At 41.7% G+C, this 23,503-nt stretch overlaps 1 protein-coding gene across 4 annotated transcripts in view; it reads left to right on the top strand.

Moving 5' to 3' along the window:
• cdh19 (cadherin 19, type 2) overlaps nt 1–23,503 on the top strand; it is a 177,317-nt gene that overhangs the window by 20,542 nt on the left and 133,272 nt on the right. For all 4 annotated transcript variants that reach the window (XM_055182378.2, XM_055182377.2, XM_055182376.2 and 1 more), the window contains exons 2-3: nt 5,004–5,357; nt 22,983–23,277. In XM_055182378.2, coding sequence (XP_055038353.2) covers nt 5,148–5,357; nt 22,983–23,277 — 505 coding nt within the window. In that variant the 5' untranslated portion in view covers nt 5,004–5,147. The remainder of the gene's footprint in view (nt 1–5,003; nt 5,358–22,982; nt 23,278–23,503) is intronic.

Here is a 23,503-nt window from a genome sequence, read left to right as displayed (position 1 = left end):
CAGACGATGTCGATGTGAGTTCCAAGTTCGACCAGCAGGGGACACCGCTCATGTATCCCACGGAGGGCGCCCATTTCTCGGCCACTCCTCTGATATTTCCGCTGGCTCAGCTCTGGTGTGTCTGAGTGTCAAAAATGAGATATAATTTGCTTTTGGTTCATCTAACCAGCAGTCTCGGTTCTCATGAATTTATTATTTGTCTCGTTTACTCATATTAAGTTCCTTTGTTTAATCTTAATGCTGAATATACTTAATATATACTTTTGTTTAATCCTAATGCTGTACTAGCACTGTGTCTTGTCTTTAGTACATACAAGAGAAAAATTCAAGTGTTTTCCAAAGCGTGTTTAATCATAAATATGATCATTACACATTTTATTTTATTTTTGCATCCTGTTAATGTAAAGGAAAATACTGAGGTGCAAACAGTATCTGCCAATATGCGTTTATAGCATCCATTACCATTTACACGTATTGCAAAGAATTGGTACTTTTGCACAATTTAATTTTTAATAAAGTGTAAATAGCATCTAAAGCTATATGATTTACTGAATCACGATCTAGGGGGCTATGGAACTGTTTGAGACACAGGGCAGAGATTGATCCATGTTAACACCCACAAACAACACTGTGTATTAACACTAAACAAGTGTTAAAGCATGAAATATTTGTAACTGAACACCAGATTTGAACACTGGCTGCCCAACACTAAGTTTTTATCACTCAATAATTTGCTGTGTGTATTTAGTGAGGTAACTGAGTACAAGACACTGAATATGTATGTATGTTTCACATTTTTACTGCATATGCTCTTTGCAATTCTAATCTGTTCACAGCATTGTGCAAAAGAAAAAATACACCCTTCTTTACAACAAACATAAACTCACTTTGGCTGTGCACAACTGTAAACAATATTGCAGTACAAATTGGAACTGAACATACAACATACATAGTACTGTAATCATTCTTGCACATCCAGACATTCCTCTCTGTCTGGCCACATAATTTCAGAAAATGCTCAATTTCGGAGATATTTTCAGGCTAAAAATAAGATTTAAAAAATGATTTTGACAACTAGTTCAACATTTTTGTATGTAATGACTCAAGGAATGAAATGAGGACTATTAGTTTTATATGGAATGACAATTCAGCATTCACAAGTATAGTTAATTTTGACTGACATGACATAAGCAAATTATAATTTTATAAAACAGCAGAGAATTGTATGAAAGCAATTGATGCATTTCCAAAAGCATTTGCTATTTGTTCGAAGGAATGAGAAACTGCTACTATGATGTGCACAAATGCCTAAATGTTGTGGAAGTTGAACTAACTGTTGTGCAAATGTAAATAGTGATGTGAGAAATGCACCAAAGCGACTGAGAAAAACTGTAATATTGACTGACATGACATAAGCAAATGATAATGTTATAACACAGCAGAGAATTGTATGAAAGCAATTGATGCATGTACAAAAGCATTTGCAATTTGTTCGAAAGAATGAGAAACTGCTACTATGATGTGCACAAATGCCTAAATGTTGTGGAGGTTGAACTAACTGTTGTGCAAATGTAAATAGTGATGTGAGAAATGCACCAAAGCGACTGAGAAAAACTGTAAATGAGCCTTGGCCCACAGGACACGACGGCGCTTCTGGACCATGTTCACATATGGCTTCCTTTTTGCATGATAGAGCTTTAGTTGGCATCTGCTGATGGCACGGCGGAATGTGTTTATCGACAGTGGTTTCTGGAAGTATTCCTGGGCCCATTTAGTAATGTCATTGATACAATCATGCCGATGAGTGATGCAGTGTCGTCTGAGGGCCCGAAAACCACGAGCATCCAATAAAGGTCTCCGGCCTTGTCCCTTACGCACAGAGATATCTCCAGTTTCTCTGAATCTTTTGATGATGTTATGCACTGTAGATGATGAGATTTGCACAGCCTTTGCAATTTGACATTGAGGAACATTGTTTTTAAAGTATTCCACAATCTTTTTACGCAGTCTTTCACAGATTGGAGAGCCTCTGCCCATCTTTACTTCTGAGAGACTCTGCTTCTCTAAGACATACCTTTTATAGCTAATCATGTTACAGACTTGATATCAATTAACTTAGATGTTCTCTCAGCTGAATCTTTTCAAAACTGCTTGCTTTTTTAGCCATTTGTTGCCCCGTGCCAACTTTTTTGAGACCTGTAGCAGGCATTAAATTTTAAATTAGCTAATTAAGTGGATAAAAGTGTACAATTTCTCAGTTTAAACATTTGCTATGTTATCCATGTTCCATTGTGAATAAAACACTGGCTCATGTGATCCGAAATTCCCCCAGTTCTCATCCTACTCAAATTCAAAAAACGTCCCAACTTTTCCGGAATTCAGGTTGTATATGTCTGTATCAAACAGTATAAAACATTTTACTAATTATTTGCCCTTGTGCATTATGTTAACAGATGGTCGCATGTACAATTACTTATAGATATGAGTAATGTTAATTTACCCGATGAACGATGTGAAGGTCTGAGGCCCCTGCTGAAAAAAACAGCATCAAACCAGCATGGACCAGCATGGGAATTATGCTGGTCTATGCTGGTTTAGCTGGTGGTCACAGCATACCAGCACCAAAACACAACATATGCTGGTATGACCAGCATGGGATGCTGGTGCTAATGCTGGTTTAGCTGGTGCTAATGCTGGTTTGTTGCTGGTTTAGCTGGTGCTAATGCTGGTGCTGATGCTGGTTTGATGCTGGTTTAGCTGGTGTTCACAAGCAAACCAGCACCAAAACACAACATATGCTGGTCTTGCTGGTATGCTGGTTTTTTCAGCAGGGGCTACACTGTGAGTCAACATAATGCACACATGATAGCAGCAAGCTAACGTTACTTGCAATGTCTCCCACATACTTATAAACACACCACATGACAATAAATTACGAATTAGCTATGCAAAAAAAAGTAAATAAGCTGTAGCTTTTTCATTGAGGTGCATTTCTAATGGACCCATGATCGATCATGTTTCCTCGCTGGCGGTAAAAACACCGGCCTCACATGGTTCTTGCTTCAGCATCCCATTTTCAACTCCATCACATTGCCGAGATGTTAATCCTCCGATCTAACGTGAACGATACACACCACTGCGTTTTTAAAAGCACATGCAGATGTCAAGTCGCGTACACTAAACGCACCGAGGCACAGAAGATAGCACCATCCTTATTCTTCATAAGAAACCTGTGGACTTGCTGTCCTGACAGGCTGGAGTTTGTAAAACCTTCACTAACACAATAATTTACTATGACGATGATAGTCTGGTTCTGCATCAGGGTGTTAATAGCAGTTTGGGGTTAGTTTTACAGTCACCCTGGTGCCTAGTTTGCTTATTGGTTGAGGATCTTGTTTTATGAAGTTTATGATTTATGAAATATAACCAGTTATTGTGTTTCTAAACTGAAGATCCTATCTGGACTGATGATTCCCCATAATACTTGCACATATACTTTCAGTTTACAGTACAGCTTGCTGCATATCAGTATACTTTAGAGCAGTAATTCTCAAAGTGTGGTCCACCCCCCCAGTGGTCCGCCAAAAGATGACCTAAACTAGGCAAGTGTTTATACAATCATCACTTATGTAAGTAGATTTTTAATGCAATGTGATATCAGTTCTTGCCATTCTGTTTTAATAACGTAAAAATGGATCGGTGGCTAAACCAAAGAGGAGTCAAAAGAAGGATCAAGCGTCAACTGAAAGCAGCTAAAATCCACGGATCTATTAGTTTGTAATGTACTAGTTTTTGTTTCATGTGTGAAGTCCCTGTAATTTCAGTGATTTTGGACATTAAGGGGAACATTTTTTTCAGCATTTTATTGTTACCATAGTTACAACCTGTCACGGTGTGATTTAACACCGAATAAGGAAAGTAAAAGACGAACCCAAACGCAAAGATGTATAAAAATATAACTATGAATTTATTAACTATAACAAAAACACCCACGAGGGGGTAAAACAGAAGATTAACAAAGGACTGTGATGAAACACAAGAATCACTGAAACAGGTACCAGAGAACATGAACACAGAATTTACAACAACGCACGCACACCACACAGAGAACACGAGGGCATAATATAGACAGCACACCAATGAGGAACAGGTGAACATAATTAATCACGTAAGACACGAGTACATAAGGGAGTAGGGTGAAAGTGACAAGACACTGGGAACACGTGTCACACATACATGATGTGAAAACACACGTGTTCCCACATAAACACAATGCTGCCCTGACCTTGCCCTCAGAACATAGACCTGAACCTATACTAAGGTCTGGCAAGATCACGACAGCCACAAGACACCGGGAACATGTGGAAGCCACACACACAATGTGATTCCACATGTCCCCACACAGAACATAATACTGCCATGGTCCTGTCAGATGCACTCAGACCTACATCTAGCACAGATGTCTGACAAGACCGTGACACAACCATAGACTTCATATACCCACCCCACCTCAGTTTTAAACTAATGGCTCTTTGGAATGACATAAAGTGGGACCTAGGCTGTTACAGTATGTTTAATTGCAGTTTTTTTCCTCACATGTGCAGTTTGTTGTTTATATTAAGCTGCAACTCATTTCACATTTACTTTTTCAAATTAAATAAAATTCATATAATAATTTCTGAACATAGCATTGCATTTGTGTTTAAAAAATTAGTTTTTGACTTGAAACAGTTGCATATTAAACTTAAATTTAGCTTATCCTTCCTATTTTGTTGTTTTTTGGGGGCGTGTTAGAGTGGGATTCTGTTAGGTGGTCCTCAGAAAAAAATTGCAAGATAAAGTGGTCCTTGGGCTGAAAAAGTTTGAGAAACACTGCTTTAGACTGATTACTTGTGTGCCAGTTTGACTAAAAGTAACTAAACATTAAAAATAATGCTGTCACCTCACTTTAATGCAACTCAACAAACCATTCTAATAATCTCTTTGCTGTTTTTCAACAACAGAATGAAACTGCATTGTTTCTCATCCATGGAGCTCTGCATCACATCCTGTTTGAATTCATACCTTGTCTGGACATCACCGTGACACCAAGTCCTGACATTCATTGAAACACTTATTCTAAGGAGAGGAAAACAAAGACCTCAACAATGTATAGCTGTTCTGTTCTTCATGTACTCCTTATAATCCACGTCTTGCCCGTTTGGCTTGGAGGCGTTCTTCAAATCTCCAAACAACAGCAGAAGAAGATCCGGTCAAGTAAAGGCCCAAACGGGTCTCACCTAAGAGTGAAACGAGGCTGGATTTGGAGCCAGATATTTGTTGAGGAGGAAGATCCAACACTGAGAAAGATTGGTCAGGTACAACTAGAGAAAGACCTTGATTCACAGAGAGCATGTGGCTTCAGAAATGTTTGATTTAAAGGTCCTGTTTTTTCTGTGTTTCTTAAGCTTTGATTGTTTTTACAGTGCGCAATATAACATGTGTTTATATTTCACATGTAAAAAACACAGTATTTTTTCACACAATTTACTTATCTGTATACTGCTGTTTTCACTGTACTCAAAACGGGATGATGTAGTCCTTGTTCTATGAAGTCCCTCCTTCAGAAATAAGTATCGAGTTCTGATTGTGTAGCTTGTTTTGTTTAGCTTGCCGTTAGCTTTGCTGGCGACTGACATATTCCTGTGGGCGGAGTTTAGTCAAAAAACTTTTCTACTATCATTAATGCAGGAAGTAGAGTGCTGTAGTCCAAACCCGCCATTCCCTGTTGGCTTTGAAAGGTGAATTCTGTTAAAGAAAATATATCGCAAGGCAGTGAACTTTGAGCTTTATCATTTTACAGGTATTATTTATGCTATTATAGCAACATTACACACCGACTAGGGTTTAAAACAGCGGATCAGAAAGAACATGACATTTAAAGGCAAAACATTTTGGCTTTTCTTTTCCCAAAGCTTGTTAATTTACTTGTAGTGGCTAGGTGGTAGTTAATTAGCAAATGTTTAGGGGAGACCGGGGCTGGTTGTCTCATGGGTTGGTTGTCACACTGCTTATTCCAGACATACTACATGGCGCTGTGGTACAATTTTGATATCAATTTGTTAGCCTTTAATAGCTTACTCATTTGCACTTGAAATTTTGCTGAGCAGACAGAAAACATTGAGGTTAGGAGACAATTTTTTATTTTTATGGGTCAGAGTAAATTTTCATGTTGGTGTTGTTTTTGTGTTGAGATCTTGAAGGATATTAGTCATTCAAAAACAAAACACTCATTAAAAAGCTAAAAGTAGTAGCTTTATTTTGAGTCATCTTTTAGCGATCAAGTTAAAGCCGTGTGGCAGCTAGCTTATCATGTTTGTCAAGAAGTCAGTTGGGGATGGTTGTCACATAGCTTGCGGGGTTGGTTGTCACATGTGAGTATTGGACATGTAGACCTTTTAAGACTGTTTGTCTGATTGTTTGTTTTTGTTTGCTGTTTAAATAAAATAAATAAAGCATTAAATAAAGAGGTTTTAACACTAAAAATTATTTAATTTTATTTCTCAAACACTAGACAATAGGCTTTATGCCCAGCTGCACTACTTCCTGAACTTCAGCCAGCTTCTTGTTTCCTGTCTGCCATTATTGGACAAACTGATTAATCCAGGTGTGCCTGACCTCAGTAGTCACAACAACAATAATCAGGCACGCCTGGATTGGTCAGTTTGTCCAAGGGTGGCGGACGGGAGACAAGGAGCTGGCTGAAGTTCATAGTGCAGCTGGGCATAAAGCCCATTCAAGTAACTGATCACCCACTTTAATCCCATTGTTTAAACATAAGGGGCATTAATAACAACTATCATAGGGGTGGATTCATATTAAAACTTATTTGCAGTTTCTAGCTTAAAAAACTAAAAAGTTACACATTATCTTTTCAGATCCCAATTTATCACTGAAATCCTATTAAAACTCTATAGGGACAACCAACCCCATACCCTGTGACAACCAACCCCGTGATGGGGTTGGTTGTCACATTGTGTCAGAGTGTCTTTGATGGTTAATTACTTCCTGTTACAATACATTCGAAAAGTAAAAAGTATACACATTTAAAGCCAAGACTCCAAAGTTTCATTTCATGTAGGAATTACTGCTGAAAGATTTTTTGAAGATGAGCAATTCATGCATGAGTAAAAATTGTGACAACCAACCCCCGGTCTCCCCTATGGTAAAAATTAATTACATAGAAATATCACATGTCACTATATGACTCTTATTGGTAATTCAAATAGACCAGGGATGTCCAAATTCAGTCCTGGAGGGCCGGTGTCCTGCAGAGTTAGCTGAAACTTTCTTTAAAATACTTGCCTGAAAGTTTAATCTGCTTAGGAAGACCTTGATTAGGTGGATCAAGTGTGTTTGAATAGGGTTGAAGCAAATCTCTGCAGAGACACCAGTCCTCTAGAAACAGAATTAGACACCCCTGGTATAAACAAATAGAGATTTTAGAGACAGTATTTATCTGATGTAATGCTAGTTGAGATGATAAAACTAATGAGAAAATATAGCTGCAAGCAGCAATGCCGGGGTCAAGCCGAAAAGGGCACAAAAGGATGTAAAATTGAGATTGGATAAGCAGATTGAAGAACCTAGGTAAACCTAATAATTTTAGATGAAAAAACAAAAAAGTAATCAACAAAAATAATTTAAGTTCTTGACTACTGCAATCGTCCTTCTGTTATTGACAATCATGGAACATTAGAGCACTGAAGGGCATGTGCGTGGTGTTTGCAGTTGCAAAACATGGGTCACATCATGTTACAACAAGTTTAATTAATCAAACGAGACCATCCCCGTGTCTCTACGATGTTCTGATGCAGAGATATAGCTTTTGCAAAAACGGTTGATAAGGTATTCTCAATGGTTGCTGGGGAGTGAATTGGCAAACACCAGTGATTATAGTCAAAGCCATGAAAGGAATAATCCATGATGACTCGTGGTTTTAGATGTGTTGTTGCAATAGTTTTAGGCAAAAATACCATATTCTATCTCAAAACCAGTTGGTCGCGCAATGACAAAATTGTGCATGCAACATCAGGTCATGATTGTTTTACATCTAGTTAGTTTTATGTCTATACACTTTAGTTTAGTGAAGAAACAGTTGTATGACCATAGGGCTGGCTTGTTATCAAAGGTTTTGTTCAATTATAAGGCCATCTAGTGGTGCAAGCATACAATTTTTTTTGTGTAGCCTCAGAATGTGCTCATGCATCAGCGTATCAAATCTGGTGAAAAAATCTCTTTTCGTTACGAAGTTACAACCATTTATGTGTAAAAAACACAAAATTTGAAGGTAATTTTTCGTTTTTTGCAATTTTCGGCCATTTCTGATGAAAATTTTATTATAACACCAATAGAACTTTTTGTTCAGAAGGTAAGGTTAGTTTCTTCCTATGGTGTTTTCGAGTCGATCGGAAAAACGTTCGCGGTGATATTCACGCGTGTTTTTTAAGCGCTATTTTTCTTCGCAGGGTTAATCGTAAGGCGAATTCTGGCATGTTTGGTATCTTTTGACTCGGCAACTATTCAGAACTCCAAAGAAGCAAGTCCCATGAAAATACGTCAATCGGAGCCAAAGTTATAGGTGTATAAAACATTTCTCTGGCCACTAGGTGGCGCTGCAACGAAACTATGCATGCACCCTCGGTTCCTGACTGGCATCTCAAGTACCAAGTGTCGTGTCAATAGGCCTAAGTTTGACGAAGATACAGCCTAAAATCTGTTTTTTTGCGCTCTACGTAAAATTCGTTAAGGCGGTATACGACAACGGATTGGTGTATCGAAATTCTTTTGATAACTTTTTGCCTTAAGTGTCTCAAGATGATACATACCAATTTTCGTGGCAATTGGACAAAAGCTCTAGGACGAGTTCGAAAAAGTAGGTTTTACGAATAATTCAAAATGGCGGAAAATTTTCATGTCGAAAAAAGACGCCATAGGGTCCAATCGAATCGTCTTGAGCCAATGAATAAGAGAAAGCAATAATTTTGTTTCTAGGGCTTACGGATCAGAAGTTATAAGCAAAAACATAAGTGCAACTTTGGACTGTTGGTGGCGCTAGCGGGTTAGACATAGAGACTCCAAATTTGCTGTGGGGACACATTGGACTGTCCTCTATCAGTGTGCCAAATTTCATAACTTTCCTACGTACGGTTCTATGGGCTGCCATAGACCGCAATGGCGGAAGAAGAAGAAGAAGAATAACTAATAATAATAATAAGAAAACTAACAAATACAATAGGGTTCTACGCCCCTTCGGGGCTTGACCCCTAACAAGTCAGTGCAGAATGAATGAATCATGAATAGTGCAATCATGTTTCATATCCATTATTTTAAGTTCAGCTCACTGATTCAAAGATCCTTATGTTGTTTTAGCGTATTTCCTCATATTTTACACTGCAAAAAATTATTTTCAAGAAAAAATTCTTAGTATTTGTGTCCCGCCTTCAGTAAAAACATCAAAAAATTCCCAAATTAAGATGCTTTTTCTTGATGAGCAAAATGACTCAAGAAAATAAGTCTAGTTTTTAGACCAAAAATATCAAATTTAACTGATTTTGTGCTCTGCCAATGGGGTAAGTGTTAGGACGTCGGTTTGATTGGTTGCTTTGTTTCTGTGTTTTCATTGTCTGTGTTTATGTTTTACAGCTCTGCTCATGCGCGTCTGTCATTTGGGTTCTTCATCATCGTGATTTCCTACACCTGCGTCAACACACCTGTTAATTATTACCCCTCGTTTGGTTGCTATATTAGTGTCCTTAGCCCTTTGTTCTCTGCGAGTTCGTCATTGTATGTGCCTTGCCAATTCTCCTGTCCAGTCTTGTCTAGTCGGTCTAGTTCCCAGTATTATATAACTCCAGTTATCTGTTTATTTTGTTATTTTATTTTATCTTACAAGTCTAGACTTTACTTCCTGCTCTGCTACTGTTCGGACGCTTTTGCTTACTGCTCTGCGCTTTGCTCTATCGCTTTTATATTTTATCTTATAATTTTAACTTCAGCAAATCAGCATAGTGCTCAAACAACAAAGCTTGGCATCAACGTCAATTTACAAACTTTCGGGACTGGAGGATTACAAAAAAGTGGAATTTTTCATCCGTCTAGCCTCCCACCGCCATCAGCTTACATTCCAGAAGGAAAAACACAGCTGCCTTCATTGAAAAGGATAAGAAAAAGGAATGCCTCATCAACAATCTACTTGCTGCACAAACTGCCACAGACTTTTACAAAGGATTGCTGTTCTTGAAACAAAGTTACTTACAGGACTACCAAACCAGACGGAACACACAACAGAGCTTCGTCATCATGGACGCCCTCAGCAAACAGCCGGTGAGTCCCATAAATCTAATGATCAACACACTAATCAATGGTACAAACAGGGAGCAAGACCCAAAATCACTCAAGAAATCAGACTGTCACGAGCATCACATTTTGCCGCAATAGCTTCCTCTACCCCAGATACAGCTAGGACAAGGATTGCAAACACTGACTTTCTACCACCACCTATACATCTTGAGAACAGATTTGAAGTATTAATGAATATGAGTGAGGAATCCCCAAATGTGATAAATGTGACTAAACACCGATCAAATCAGCCAGCAGCTAACACTGATGCTACCTGCCGCTCAAGATCGAGCAGACAGCGGCACTCAGCGCAGAGCGCATCCGAGCCCAGAACTCTGATATTAGGTGACTCAATAATCAGAAACTATAGCAACAGAGACTCAACTACGTGCTGCCTTCCACAAGCAACCGTTTCTGATGTAAACAGGGAACTTAAGAACATTCTGATGAAACATAAGACTGTAAATCGAGTTGTCATTCATGTAGGGAAGAATGATATTCACAAAGAGCAATCTGAACTCCTTAAGAGGGATTTCAACAAACTTTTTGAAACACTCAGAACAGTAAAAGCTCAGCCGTTCATCAGTGGACCACTTCCAGCAAGAGGAACAAATAGGTTTTCACGTTTGCTTGGACTTAATACATGGCTGCAAAAAACCTGCAACATAAAAGGATTGAACTTTATCAACAACTTCAATCTTTTCTGGAGTCAGAGACAACTATTTAAACAGGATGGCATCCACCCAAACAGGCTGGGTGCAAGAGTTCTAAAGGACAACATCTATTTCTCCCTTCATCATCCTTCAGCAGTGTGTGCCAATCCACTCAACCTGAATGGCACACACACACCTGGACAGAGTATGAATGACCACAGGACTTCTTTCCAGCACCTGAATATACATGATGTTGACATATCCCACAAGGACAGAGATAACACCACTCAGCCACAACAACCACTGCTCATGGACACAATCTCAGCTGAGTCATGCCCACAGAGCTTACTACAGTCAGACTGTGTCAGATTAGAACGGCTCCAAGATTCAGCACCCAAGGACGACTTTCTGGAAAACAGCCAGGGAAACCAGGACAACATATCACAGCCTCCGGTCACATCAGAACAACAGGACTCCTCACTAGATATGTCATTCCTCTCTCCAGCATCCCCGCTTTTGACCTTCTCCGGAAAAATGGAGGAACTGGTTTATGCTGGAACTAAACTATCCCACTCTATTGCTGCAAGCCCACAGATTTCAACCAGAAAACAGCAAGCCCCAAAACCACCAAAGCCAGTGGGCCCAGTTCCCCCTCCTCGTCCTGTGAGAGCTCTTCGGTCTCTGACACAACGCCAAGGCACACACCCTCCTCCATCTGCTGTAGGTGAACCAAAAACAACTGATAATGGCTCTCAGTGATGTGTGTCGGGTTCCTGCTATGAGAATACTAATACTTTTATCAAATGTTTACAAAAGCAGGAACTCAGTGTGCCTATATCTTTCTCTATTTCTGTTTTAGTACATGATAGAAAGTGTAAGGCTAGATCAAATCGTGTGGCAAATCAATCTAATCTGCTGCCTGTGACTTGTCAAACTAAGATCTCTGTTAGGGAAAAAAATTGTACTATTAAGTTAGCACTTTTAAATATCTGTTCACTTAAAAACAAATCACTTCTAGTCAGCGACTTAATAGCCACAAACAACCTGGATTTTATGTTTCTAAATGAAACATGGCTAGAAGAAAGCTACAGTGCAACAGTCCTTAATGAAACAGCCCCTCCTAACTTTACCTATTTGAGTTTTTGCAGAGCTGCTAGGAGGGGTGGAGGTCTTGCTGCTCTTTTTAAAGATGTCTATCAATGTAAGCAAGTGTCATTTGGGAATTACCCGTCTTTTGAACATCTAGGTATTGTGTTGAAAGGTACCCCACGCATTCTACTGATCATTATTTACAGGCCCCCAAAATACTCTCCAGCATTTGTTGAGGACTTTACAGAACTGTTATCAATGATTTCCTCAGAGTTTGACTGTTTTGCTATTGCTGGAGATTTTAACATTCACATAGATAAGCCAGAAAGCATTATGACAAAAGATGTCACAGCTGTTTTAAATACTTTTGATCTGACTCAACATGTACATGGACCCACACACAATCGTGGACACACTCTAGATTTAATTATCAGTAAGGGTGTAAACATTTCATCAGTTGTTATTAAGGATGTAGCAATGTCTGATCATTTCTGTATTTTCTTTGATATATTAATCTCTCCTACTATTGAAACTAGATCTGTGTCTGTCAAAAAGAGATCCTTAAATGAGAACACCAGTGTGCTATTTATGAAGGCTATATCTTTAACACCAAGCATATCTGCAGACTCTGTTGATTTTCTCCTTGATTCCTTTAATTCGAAAGTTAAGAGTGTAATCGATGATATTGCTCCTGTAAAAGTCAGGAAGAAAAATGGCAGGCAAAAATCACCTTGGAGAAACTCAACAGAGGTGCAGAATATGAAGAGACAATGCAGAAAAGCTGAGCGCATGTGGCGGAAGACAAAACTTGTAGTCCATTATAATATCTATAAAGACAGCCTTCGTGCTTTCAGTGTGGAACTAGGCAAAGCTAGACAGACTTTCTTTTCAAATATTATAAACAAAAACATAAATAACACACGCACTCTTTTTGCTACTATAGAGAGACTAACAACCCCCCCAAGTCACATTCCAAGTGAAATGCTCTCAGACAGCAAATGTAGTGAGTTTGCTAACTTCTTCTCTGAGAAAATCAATAATATCAGAAAGGTGATCAGCACATCCTTGAGCTGCGCCGGGGTCAGACAAATCAGACCACAACATCAGAAAGTAGTTACGATGTCTGATTTCGAAGCAGTTGATGGTAAAATTTTGGAAGAAACAGTACAGCATCTTAAAACATCAACCTGTGCCCTTGACACACTCCCAACATCTTTTTTCAAAAGTGTCTTTAACTGTTTAGAAGCAGATCTCCTAAAAGTGGTAAATTCATCACTTCACTCTGGGACTTTTCCAAAGTCCCTTAAAACTGCAGTTGTTAAGCCCCTCCTGAAAAAGAGCAACCTAGATAACACTGTATTGAGCAACTACAGACCAATCTCAAATCTTCCTTTCATAGGCAAGATCATTGAAAAAGTTGTTTTCAATCAGCTGAACAAATTCTTAATTTCTAATGGTTACTTTGACATTTTTCAATCTGGTTTCAGACCACACCACAGTACAGAGACAGCGCTCATAAAGATAATAAATGATATTCGCCTCAACACAGACACAGGCAAACTATCAGTGCTGGTACTACTCGACCTCAGTGCTGCTTTTGACACTGTCGATCACAACATACTTCTTGACAGGCTGGAAAACTGGGTCGGACTTTCTGGGGTGGTCCTGAAATGGTTCAAGTCATACTTAGAAGGGAGAGGTTATTATGTAAGTATAGGTGGCCATAAATCTGAGTGGACATCCATGACATGCGGAGTCCCGCAAGGCTCAATTCTTGCGCCACTCCTGTTCAACCTGTATATGCTCCCACTAAGCCAAATAATGAGAGAGAACAAAATTGCCTATCACAGTTATGCAGACGACACCCAGATCTACTTAGCTCTATCCCCTAACGACTATAGCCCCATTGACTCCCTGTGCAAATGCATTGATGAAGTTAACAGTTGGATGTGCCAAAACTTTCTTCAGTTAAACAAAGAGAAAACTGAAGTAATTGCGTTTGGAAACAAAGATGAAGTTCTCAAGGTGAATGCATACCTTGACGCTAGGGGTCAAACAACTAAAAATCAAGTCAGGAATCTTGGTGTGATTCTGGAGTCTGACCTTAGTTTCAGCAGTCATGTCAAAGCAATAACTAAATCAGCATACTATCATCTCAAAAATATCGCAAGAATTAGATGCTTTGTTTCCAGACAAGACTTAGAGAAACTTGTGCATGCTTTCATCACCAGCAGGGTGGATTATTGTAATGGCCTCCTCACTGGCCTTCCCAAAAAGACCATTAGACAGCTCCAGCTCATTCAGAACGCTGCTGCCAGGATTCTGAGCAGAACCAGAAAATATGAACATATCACACCAGTCCTCAGGTCGCTACACTGGCTACCAGTTACATTTAGGATTGATTTTAAAGTATTATTAATGGTATATAAATCACTCATTGGACTAGGACCTCAATACATTGCTGATATGCTCATTGAATACAAACCTATCAGATCACTCAGATCATTAGGATCACATCAGCTAGAAATACCAAGGGTTCACTCAAAGCAAGGAGAGTCAGCTTTTAGCTATTATGCCAGTCGCAGCTGGAACCAGCTTCCAGAAGAGATCAGATGTGCTCCAACAGTAGCCACATTCAAATCCAGACTCAAAACACATCTGTTTAGCTATGCATTTACTGAATGAGCACTATGCTGCGTCCGAACTGATTGCACTATATTATATATGCACTATTTTAATTATTTTTTATTTCTCTTGTTTTTATTCTTATTTTTAACTGTTTTATACTTTTATTCCTGTTTTATTCTTTTTCACACATTTAAACAGTTTTTATTAAAATCACATTTATTTTCTTTTAATTGATATTTCAAATTCATGTATCTTTGATTTTTGTTTTCTCATTTCTATGTAAAGCACTTTGAATGACCTTTGTGTATGAAATGTGCTATACAAATAAACTTTGCCTTGCCTTTGCCTTGCCTAGTATTTACTCATAGCTCCAGTTTATTTCTTTAGTTATTTTCCGTATTTTACCTGAGTTCTCTGCTGTCACCATCTGCCAGGTTACCCACTGCTCGGCTTTCTCTGAGTGGCTGTCATCTCACTCTCCGCTGCAGCTTCGGCTGTTGTGCTGCTAGAGGCGCTGTCCAGCGTACCCACGCAGGGTCTGTAGCCGCGGTCCGGCTTGCCCGGTTAAATTCTCCGTGGAAGTTAAACTATTCACCCTGTCATCGCGCAGTGGATTATTCACCCTGACATCGCTCTGTGGATCTGTCACCCTGTCTTCAAACAGTGGATTTTCTCAGCTGGCCTTCGCTCATTGGAACTCTCACCCTGTCTACGCACAGCGGAAAATCTCACCCAGTCTACGCACAGCGGAAAATCTCACCCTGTCTACGCGCAGCGGATCTCTCTCTCTCTTTGATTTTTTCTCTACATTTTTCACCCAAGCTCAGCCTTGTGGTTATTGACTGCCTTAATAAATTATCATTTTTCTGCAATTGGATCCTGTCTCAGTCTCCCTCTGTAGCCCTGACAGACGAACTCGCCAACTAAATGGATCCAGCAGATGCCGAGTCAGTGCGTACTGCCATCGCCCAGCAGGGAGCCTGGTTGGGTCAGCACACGGCACAGATTTCATCAGCGTCCCGTGAGGTCGAGGATCTTTCGTCTCGCTTCACTGAGCTTAGCACTCAGCTCGATCAGATCCGACGAGAGGTCAGTCAACCCCGCCAGCCTCTGGAAGCGGAACCCCATGCCACCAGCCCTCCGCCGTATGATGGCGATCCCAACTCCTGCCGGGCATTCCTTTCCCAGTGTTCCTTGGTGTTTGCACTTCAGCCCCGAAGATATGCTACAGAACAGACCCGGGTAGCTTTCTGTATTACCCTGCTCACCGGGCGAGCGCGTGAGTGGGGCACTGCGGTCTGGGATGCCTGCGCACCCTGCTGTCAGTCTTTCGATGCCTTTCGGCGCGAGATGGAGAAGTTGTTCGACCGGTCGGTGCAGGGGGATGCCGCAGCCGCCCGTTTGGTGCGTTTGGGTCAAGACAAGCACTCAGTCACGGACTATTCCATAAGGTTCAAGACTCTGGCCACAGCGTGCGGTTGGAATGACTCAGCTCTACGTGCTCAGTTTGTAGACGGCCTCAATGATGAGATCCAGGATGAAATCGCTTCCCACGATTTGCCTCGTTCACTCGATGAGATCATCGAGCTCGCGCTCAAGGTTGAGGCTCGGATGCTTCTTCGCCAGCACCGCCGCACGCTGCGTCACCGGGTTCTTCAGAATGAGTCGGCCGGCTCTACCACGCCCACCTCGTTGTCATCGCTCACTGAGGCTGAACCCATGCAGCTCGGTCGCATGCGTCTCTCTCAGAAGGAGAGAGAGCGACGTCTTCTGAATTGTCTCTGCCTTTACTGTGGCAAGCCGGGGCATTTTGCTAAAGGGTGTCCGTTAAAAGACCCAGCCCGCCGGTGAGACCGGGAGTCCTGGTGGGCGTGGCTTCTGAACAAATCTCCCCTGTATCGAGCTCTCATCTACCGGTTATTCTGTCCTTCGGGGGCAAGGATCATCCCACCTCGGCTCTTCTCGACTCTGGTGCCGAGGGTAATTTTTTGGATGAGGAGCTGGCCCGTTCGTTGGGAATTCCCGCTGTTCCCCTCAAGATTCCTCTCGTGGTTTGGACCCTCAAAGGGCAGCAGACAGCGCAGGTCTCTCACTGTACACCACCGATTAGTCTCTTTGTTTCTGGCAACCATCGTGAGGAGATTGTGCTGTACCTTCTAGGCTCTTCTCTTTCGCCCATCATCTTGGGTCATGCCTGGTTGGCACAGCACAATCCTCACGTGGATTGGCGTAATAGTGTTATTTTATCTTGGTCTTCCTCATGTCATGTTTCTTGTCTTGGTGCTGCTTCTTCTGGTTCTGTTTCTTCTGTTTCCCAGGTTTCTGCAGCCGATCTGACCGGGGTCCCGGCGGAGTATGGAGATCTTCATCAGGTGTTCAATAAAGCCCGGGCCACCTCCCTTCCTCGCCACCGGCCGTATGATTGCGCCATCGATCTCCTCCCAGGCACTTCTCCGCCTAAAGGTAGACTTTTTTCTTTGTCCGGTCCCGAGAGAGAGGCTATGGACCGTTATATTAACGATTCCCTTCGTGCCGGTCTCATCCGTCCCTCCACTTCCCCTGCGGGGGCAGGTTTCTTTTTTGTTAAAAAGAAAGACGGCTCCCTACGTCCATGCAGTGATTACAGAGGTCTCAATGACATTACCATTAAGAATAGGTATCCCCTGCCTTTAATGTCGTCGGCCTTTGAATTGTTGCAGGGAGCGCGCGTCTTCACCAAATTAGATCTGCGCAATGCTTACCATCTGGTGCGCATTAGGGAGGGAGATGAGTGGAAGACAGCTTTTAATACACCTTCCGGACACTTTGAATATTCCGTTTTACCGTTCGGGCTTTGTAACGCTCCGTCTGTCTTCCAGACTCTGGTCAATGACGTGCTGAGAGACATGATCAATAAATTCGTGTTTGTGTACATTGATGATATTCTCATCTTTTCCCCATCTATGCAGGTACACACTCAGCACGTTCGCAGAGTTCTTCGGCGTCTCCTTGAAAATCAGCTCTTTGTTAAGGCGGAGAAGTGCGAGTTTCATAGGGATTCGGTTTCGTTCCTTGGTTTCGTTATTGCCGCGGGCGAGATCCGTCCAGACCCTTCTAAGATTAAGGCGGTAGCCGAGTGGCCAGTCCCCGACACTCGTAAGGAGTTGCAACAGTTTCTGGGTTTTGCCAATTTTTATCGGCGATTCATCAGAAACTTTGGTCAGATTGCTAAACCTCTCACTGCTCTCACTTCCACTAAAGAATGTTTCCGTTGGAATAATGACGCTCAGGAGGCCTTTGATAATTTAAAGTCCCGGTTTATCTCTGCTCCTGTTCTTTCTATTCCAGATCCGGAGACTCAGTTTATTGTGGAGGTAGATGCTTCTGATGTCGGGGTAGGCGCCGTGCTTTCTCAGCGGTCTGCGAAAGACGGAAAGGTGCATCCTTGCGCTTTCTTTTCTCACCGGTTGAGCCCTGCTGAACGAAACTACGATATTGGTAACCGGGAGCTGCTGGCGGTTCGATTGGCTTTGGGTGAGTGGCGTCACTGGTTAGAGGGGACCTCGGAGCCCTTCTTGGTTTGGACGGACCACAAAAATTTGGGATATGTCCGTTCAGCCAAGAGGGTGACATCGCGGCAGGCTCGTTGGGCACTCTTCTTTGACTGTTTTAACTTTACTCTCTCGTACCGGCCAGGTTCTAAGAATACAAAGCCTGATGCCCTCTCTCGTTTGTTTGGTGATCCTGACGTCGAGAGGGACGAAACCATCCTCCCTGAGGGGCGGGTGGTGGGTGCCCTCTGTTGGGGCATTGAGCAGCGAGTGAGGGAGGCCGGACGGGAGAGTGAAGTGCCAGAGGGGTGCCCGGCGGGTCGGCTTTGGGTTCCGGTAGCGCTCCGCTCCGAGGTCATCCGGTGGGGTCACGAGTCCAAGTTTTTCGGCCATCCGGGAGTCCGGAGAACGTTGGCTACCGTCCGTCAACGTTTTTGGTGGCCCGCTATGGGCTCCGACGTCAGACAGTTCGTTTTAGCCTGTCATGTATGCGCTCGTAATAAAGCGTCTCATCAGCCTCCCATTGGTCTGCTTAAATCTCTTCCCATACCCACCCGTCCTTGGTCACACATAGCCATTGATTTTGTCACCGGCTTACCAGTTTCTAAGGGTAACACCGTCATCCTCACGGTGGTGGATCGTTTCTCTAAAGCGGTTCATTTTATTCCCCTGCCTAAGCTTCCCTCTGCCAAAGCGATGTCCCAGATATTAGTGGAACACGTCTTTCGCCTCCATGGTTTACCCACAGACGTGGTATCCGACAGGGGTCCCCAATTTATCTCTCGCTTTTGGCAAGAATTCTGTAAGCAGATTGGTGCCACTGCCAGCCTGTCTTCAGGTTATCACCCTCAGACCAATGGGCAATGTGAACGGGCTAATCAGGATCTTGGTCGTACGCTCCGCTGTCTGACGTCTCAATGTCCGAACTCTTGGTGCCAACAGCTTCCGTGGGTAGAATATGCTCATAATTCCCTGCCTGTATCATCCACTAACATGTCCCCTTTCGAAGCCTCGATGGGTTTTCAGCCTCCTTTGTTTCCCTCGCAGGAATCCGATGCGGCGGTTCCGTCTGCTCTGGCCTTCGTCCAACGTTGCAAACGCATCTGGAATAGGGCCAGAAACGCATTAATTCAGACTTCCAGACGAACCCAAGTCGCGGCCGACCGGCACCGGCGACCCGCCCCTCGCTATATTTGTGGGCAGAAAGTATGGCTCTCTTCCAAGGATCTGCCTCTCCGAGAGCCTTCACTTAAACTGGCTCCTCGCTTCCTTGGTCCATACAGTATAGTTAAGGTCATTAGTCCGGTTGCGGTCAAGCTCAGATTGCCTTTAGCATTCGGTCGGATTCACCCGGTTTTTCATGTGTCCAAGATTAAACCTGTTTTTTTTTCCCGCATTAATCCTGTCCCCTCTGCTCCCACCCCTCCCACCCCTCATCTAGTGGACGGTTCTCCTGCTTATTCAGTTAAGCGGTTATTAGATTCACGTCGGCGGGGCAGAGGTTTTCAATATCTCGTGGACTGGGAGGGCTACGGTCCGGAGGAGGTGTTGGGTACCGGCCCGGGACATTTTGGACCCTGAGTTGATTAACGATCTCCGTCGGCGACAAGGTGAGCCCCTTCTGGGACCGCCCGGTGGCGGTTCTGGGAGGGGGGATACTGTTAGGACGTCGGTTTGATTGGTTGCTTTGTTTCTGTGTTTTCATTGTCTGTGTTTATGTTTTACAGCTCTGCTCATGCGCGTCTGTCATTTGGGTTCTTCATCATCGTGATTTCCTACACCTGCGTCAACACACCTGTTAATTATTACCCCTCGTTTGGTTGCTATATTAGTGCCCTTAGCCCTTTGTTCTCTGCGAGTTCGTCATTGTATGTGCCTTGCCAATTCTCCTGTCCAGTCTTGTCTAGTCGGTCTAGTTCCCAGTATTATATAACTCCAGTTATCTGTTTATTTTGTTATTTTATTTTATCTTACAAGTCTAGTATTTACTCATAGCTCCAGTTTATTTCTTTAGTTATTTTCCGTATTTTACCTGAGTTCTCTGCTGTCACCATCTGCCAGGTTACCCACTGCTCGGCTTTCTCTGAGTGGCTGTCATCTCACTCTCCGCTGCAGCTTCGGCTGTTGTGCTGCTAGAGGTGCTGTCCAGCGTACCCACGCAGGGTCTGTAGCCGCGGTCCGGCTTGCCCGGTTAAATTCTCCGTGGAAGTTAAACTATTCACCCTGTCATCGCGCAGTGGATTATTCACCCTGACATCGCTCTGTGGATCTGTCACCCTGTCTTCAAACAGTGGATTTCTCAGCTGGCCTTCGCTCATTGGAACTCTCACCCTGTCTACGCACAGCGGAAAATCTCACCCAGTCTACGCACAGCGGAAAATCTCACCCTGTCTACGCGCAGCGGATCTCTCTCTCTCTTTGATTTTTTCTCTACATTTTTCACCCAAGCTCAGCCTTGTGGTTATTGACTGCCTTAATAAATTATCATTTTTCTGCAATTGGATCCTGTCTCAGTCTCCCTCTGTAGCCCTGACAGTAAGCTAATTTTTCTTGAATTTTTCTTCAATTTAGTGTTTCTGTTTAAGAAAATTTTTCAAGATTTTTTTGCTTACCCCATTGGCAGATTGTTTTGCTTGTTTTGTGCACAAAGTCACTTGAATTTGATGTTTTTGGTCTAAAGACTAGACTTATTTTCTTGGATCGTTTTGCTCATCAAGAAAAAGCATCTCAATTTAAGAATTTTAAGATATTTACTGAAAACAAGACAAAAATACTAAAATTATTTTCAAGAAAAATTTGTACTTTGCAGTGTATGCTTCATACACACATCAGGCAAAAGTGTTAGAAAAAATTACGGTGGGGCATATGCAACCTCATGTCTGGCAATGCCCCTGCTATTACTTGCTGATTAGTTAACCAATCATCCTTTTGTAATTATTAGTAGGGACTACATTACTAGTCACAGCAGTAACCATTTGTTCTGCATTAGTTCCTTGGTAACTAACTACCTGTTAAAAACGGTATACTAAAATGTTAATAATAAAGGTATTACTGAGCAAAACAACAGATCAGTATTTAATCAAAAGAGCCATGTATGCAAACATTTTTTAAAAATATGTTATAAACCATGCTGTTTGTTCACCATGGTGCAAAGTATTGTCAACATTCAAAAATCCAAGTTGTGTGAAATTAAAGCATTTGAAAATTCAATTCAATTCAATTTTATTTATATAGTGCTTTTCACAATTGTTAATTGTTGCAAAGCAGCTTTACATGAGTAGATGTAGAGGAGAACACAGAAAATCAATAGATAATATAAGAAGTAAGCCAAAGTTGTCAGACTCTCCCTGGGACGAAAAAACTCCCTAGGAGAAAACCCGGTGGGAAAAACTCTTGGGAGAAATTATATATATATATATATATATATATATATATATATATATATATATATATAGACACGGTAGGGATAGGAAGCGGGTAAGCGGATTAAACTGTTTCAGCCGGTGGTTGTTGGTTGCGCATCGGCTAGCCATCTGGAACTGGGTCTGTTTGTCTCATTGTCCTCGTGGTGGAGGACGAGACAGGGAGACAGAACAGAGTTCTATTAGCGTAGGGGCCGTTCGCATGTAATGCAAGTGTCATACATTATAGTGGTTTAAGTCAGCTCGGTTCCAGACAGGCTAACTATTGCGGCAATAGTATATTACCCATATGAGGTATGTGAGTGCTTTGTTCTAGACAAAATAACTACTGCGGGAAAAGTACATTTACTGGACATTTTATGTGAATGCTTTGTTAAAGAAGAATGTCTTAAGTTTAGATTTAAATTGATCGACTGTGTCTGATACTCGAAAATTATTTGGTAAATCATTTGGCAACCAGAGCTTAGGGGCCAAGTAGGAAAAGGATCTACCACCTTTAGACACTTTTGATATTCTAGGGATAATTAAAGGAATAGTCTACTCATTTTCAATATTAAAATATGTTATTACCTTAACTAAGAATTGTTGATACATCCCTCTATCATCTGTGTGCGTGCACGTAAGCGCTGGAGCGCGCTGCGACGCTTCGATAGCATTTAGCTTAGCCCCATTCATTCAATGGTACGATTTAGAGATAAAGTTAGAAGTGACCAAACACATCAACGTTTTTCCTATTTAAGACGAGTTTTGGTGGTACAAAATAAAACGTAGCGCTTTTCTAAGCGGATTTAAAAGAGGAACTATATTGTATGGCGTAATAGCACTTTTGGGAGTACTTCGACTCGTCTGAAAAGTCAGCTCCCCTTCTCCTTCTCATAATGGGAGAGGGAGCGTGTTACTGCGCCGAGTCGGAGTACTCCCAAAAGTGCTATTACGCCACAAAATGTAGCTTCTCTTCCAAATCCGCCTAGAAAAGCGCTACGCTTCACCTTGTACCACCAAACCTGCTCGTAATAACATATTTTAATATTGAAAATGAGTAGACTATTCCTTTAAGTGACCAGAATTTTGTGAGCGCAGTTTACGTGGTGGATTGTATTCTGATAGTAGTTCTTTAATATACGAGGGCGCTCGGCCATTTTAAGAGCGGACAATTATTTTTTAATTATATCAAGCTCACATCCATAAATTCACAACATTATGTATTGTTTGTTATTGTTTGTTGTTTGTACAATGCAGTACTCCATCTCATTAAAAATATTTGATCTTCTCTCATTCAGCTGAAATCAGACTTTGACACAGGGGACTTTACAATAAAGTACATTCTGTCAGGGGAAGGAGCTGGTGAGATCTTTACTATTGATGAGCACACAGGTGATATTCACACACTACAGCGTCTGGACCGCGAGCAGAAAGCCTACTACAAACTGCAGGCTCAGGCCATCAACCGCAGATCCAAACAACCCATTGAACCAGAATCAGAGTTCATTATCAAAGTCCTGGATATCAATGACAATGCTCCAGCATTCCTTAATGAGCCATACGTGTCCAGCATCCCGGAGATGTGTTCCACAGGTAAGCTGATCACTGTTGTTCAACACATTAATCAAGAATTCTGAAATAATAAAATATTTATAAAATATATGTTTTAATTATTTTATATAGCACCTTTAAAAGTAGCTTCTCAAAGCACTGTACACAAAATGAACAAGACACAATGTAAACAAAAAATATAAACAATAATAATTAGGCACCATCTGGTTTTCTCTTTGGTTAAGAATAATGCTAAAGCAATGAGTTT

Source organism: Misgurnus anguillicaudatus, chromosome 25, assembly GCF_027580225.2.
Source record: "Misgurnus anguillicaudatus chromosome 25, ASM2758022v2, whole genome shotgun sequence".
NCBI classification, from domain to species: Eukaryota; Metazoa; Chordata; class Actinopteri; order Cypriniformes; family Cobitidae; genus Misgurnus; species Misgurnus anguillicaudatus.
Note: the sequence above shows the minus strand (reverse complement) of the source record. Positions and strands in the feature narration are given on the sequence as shown.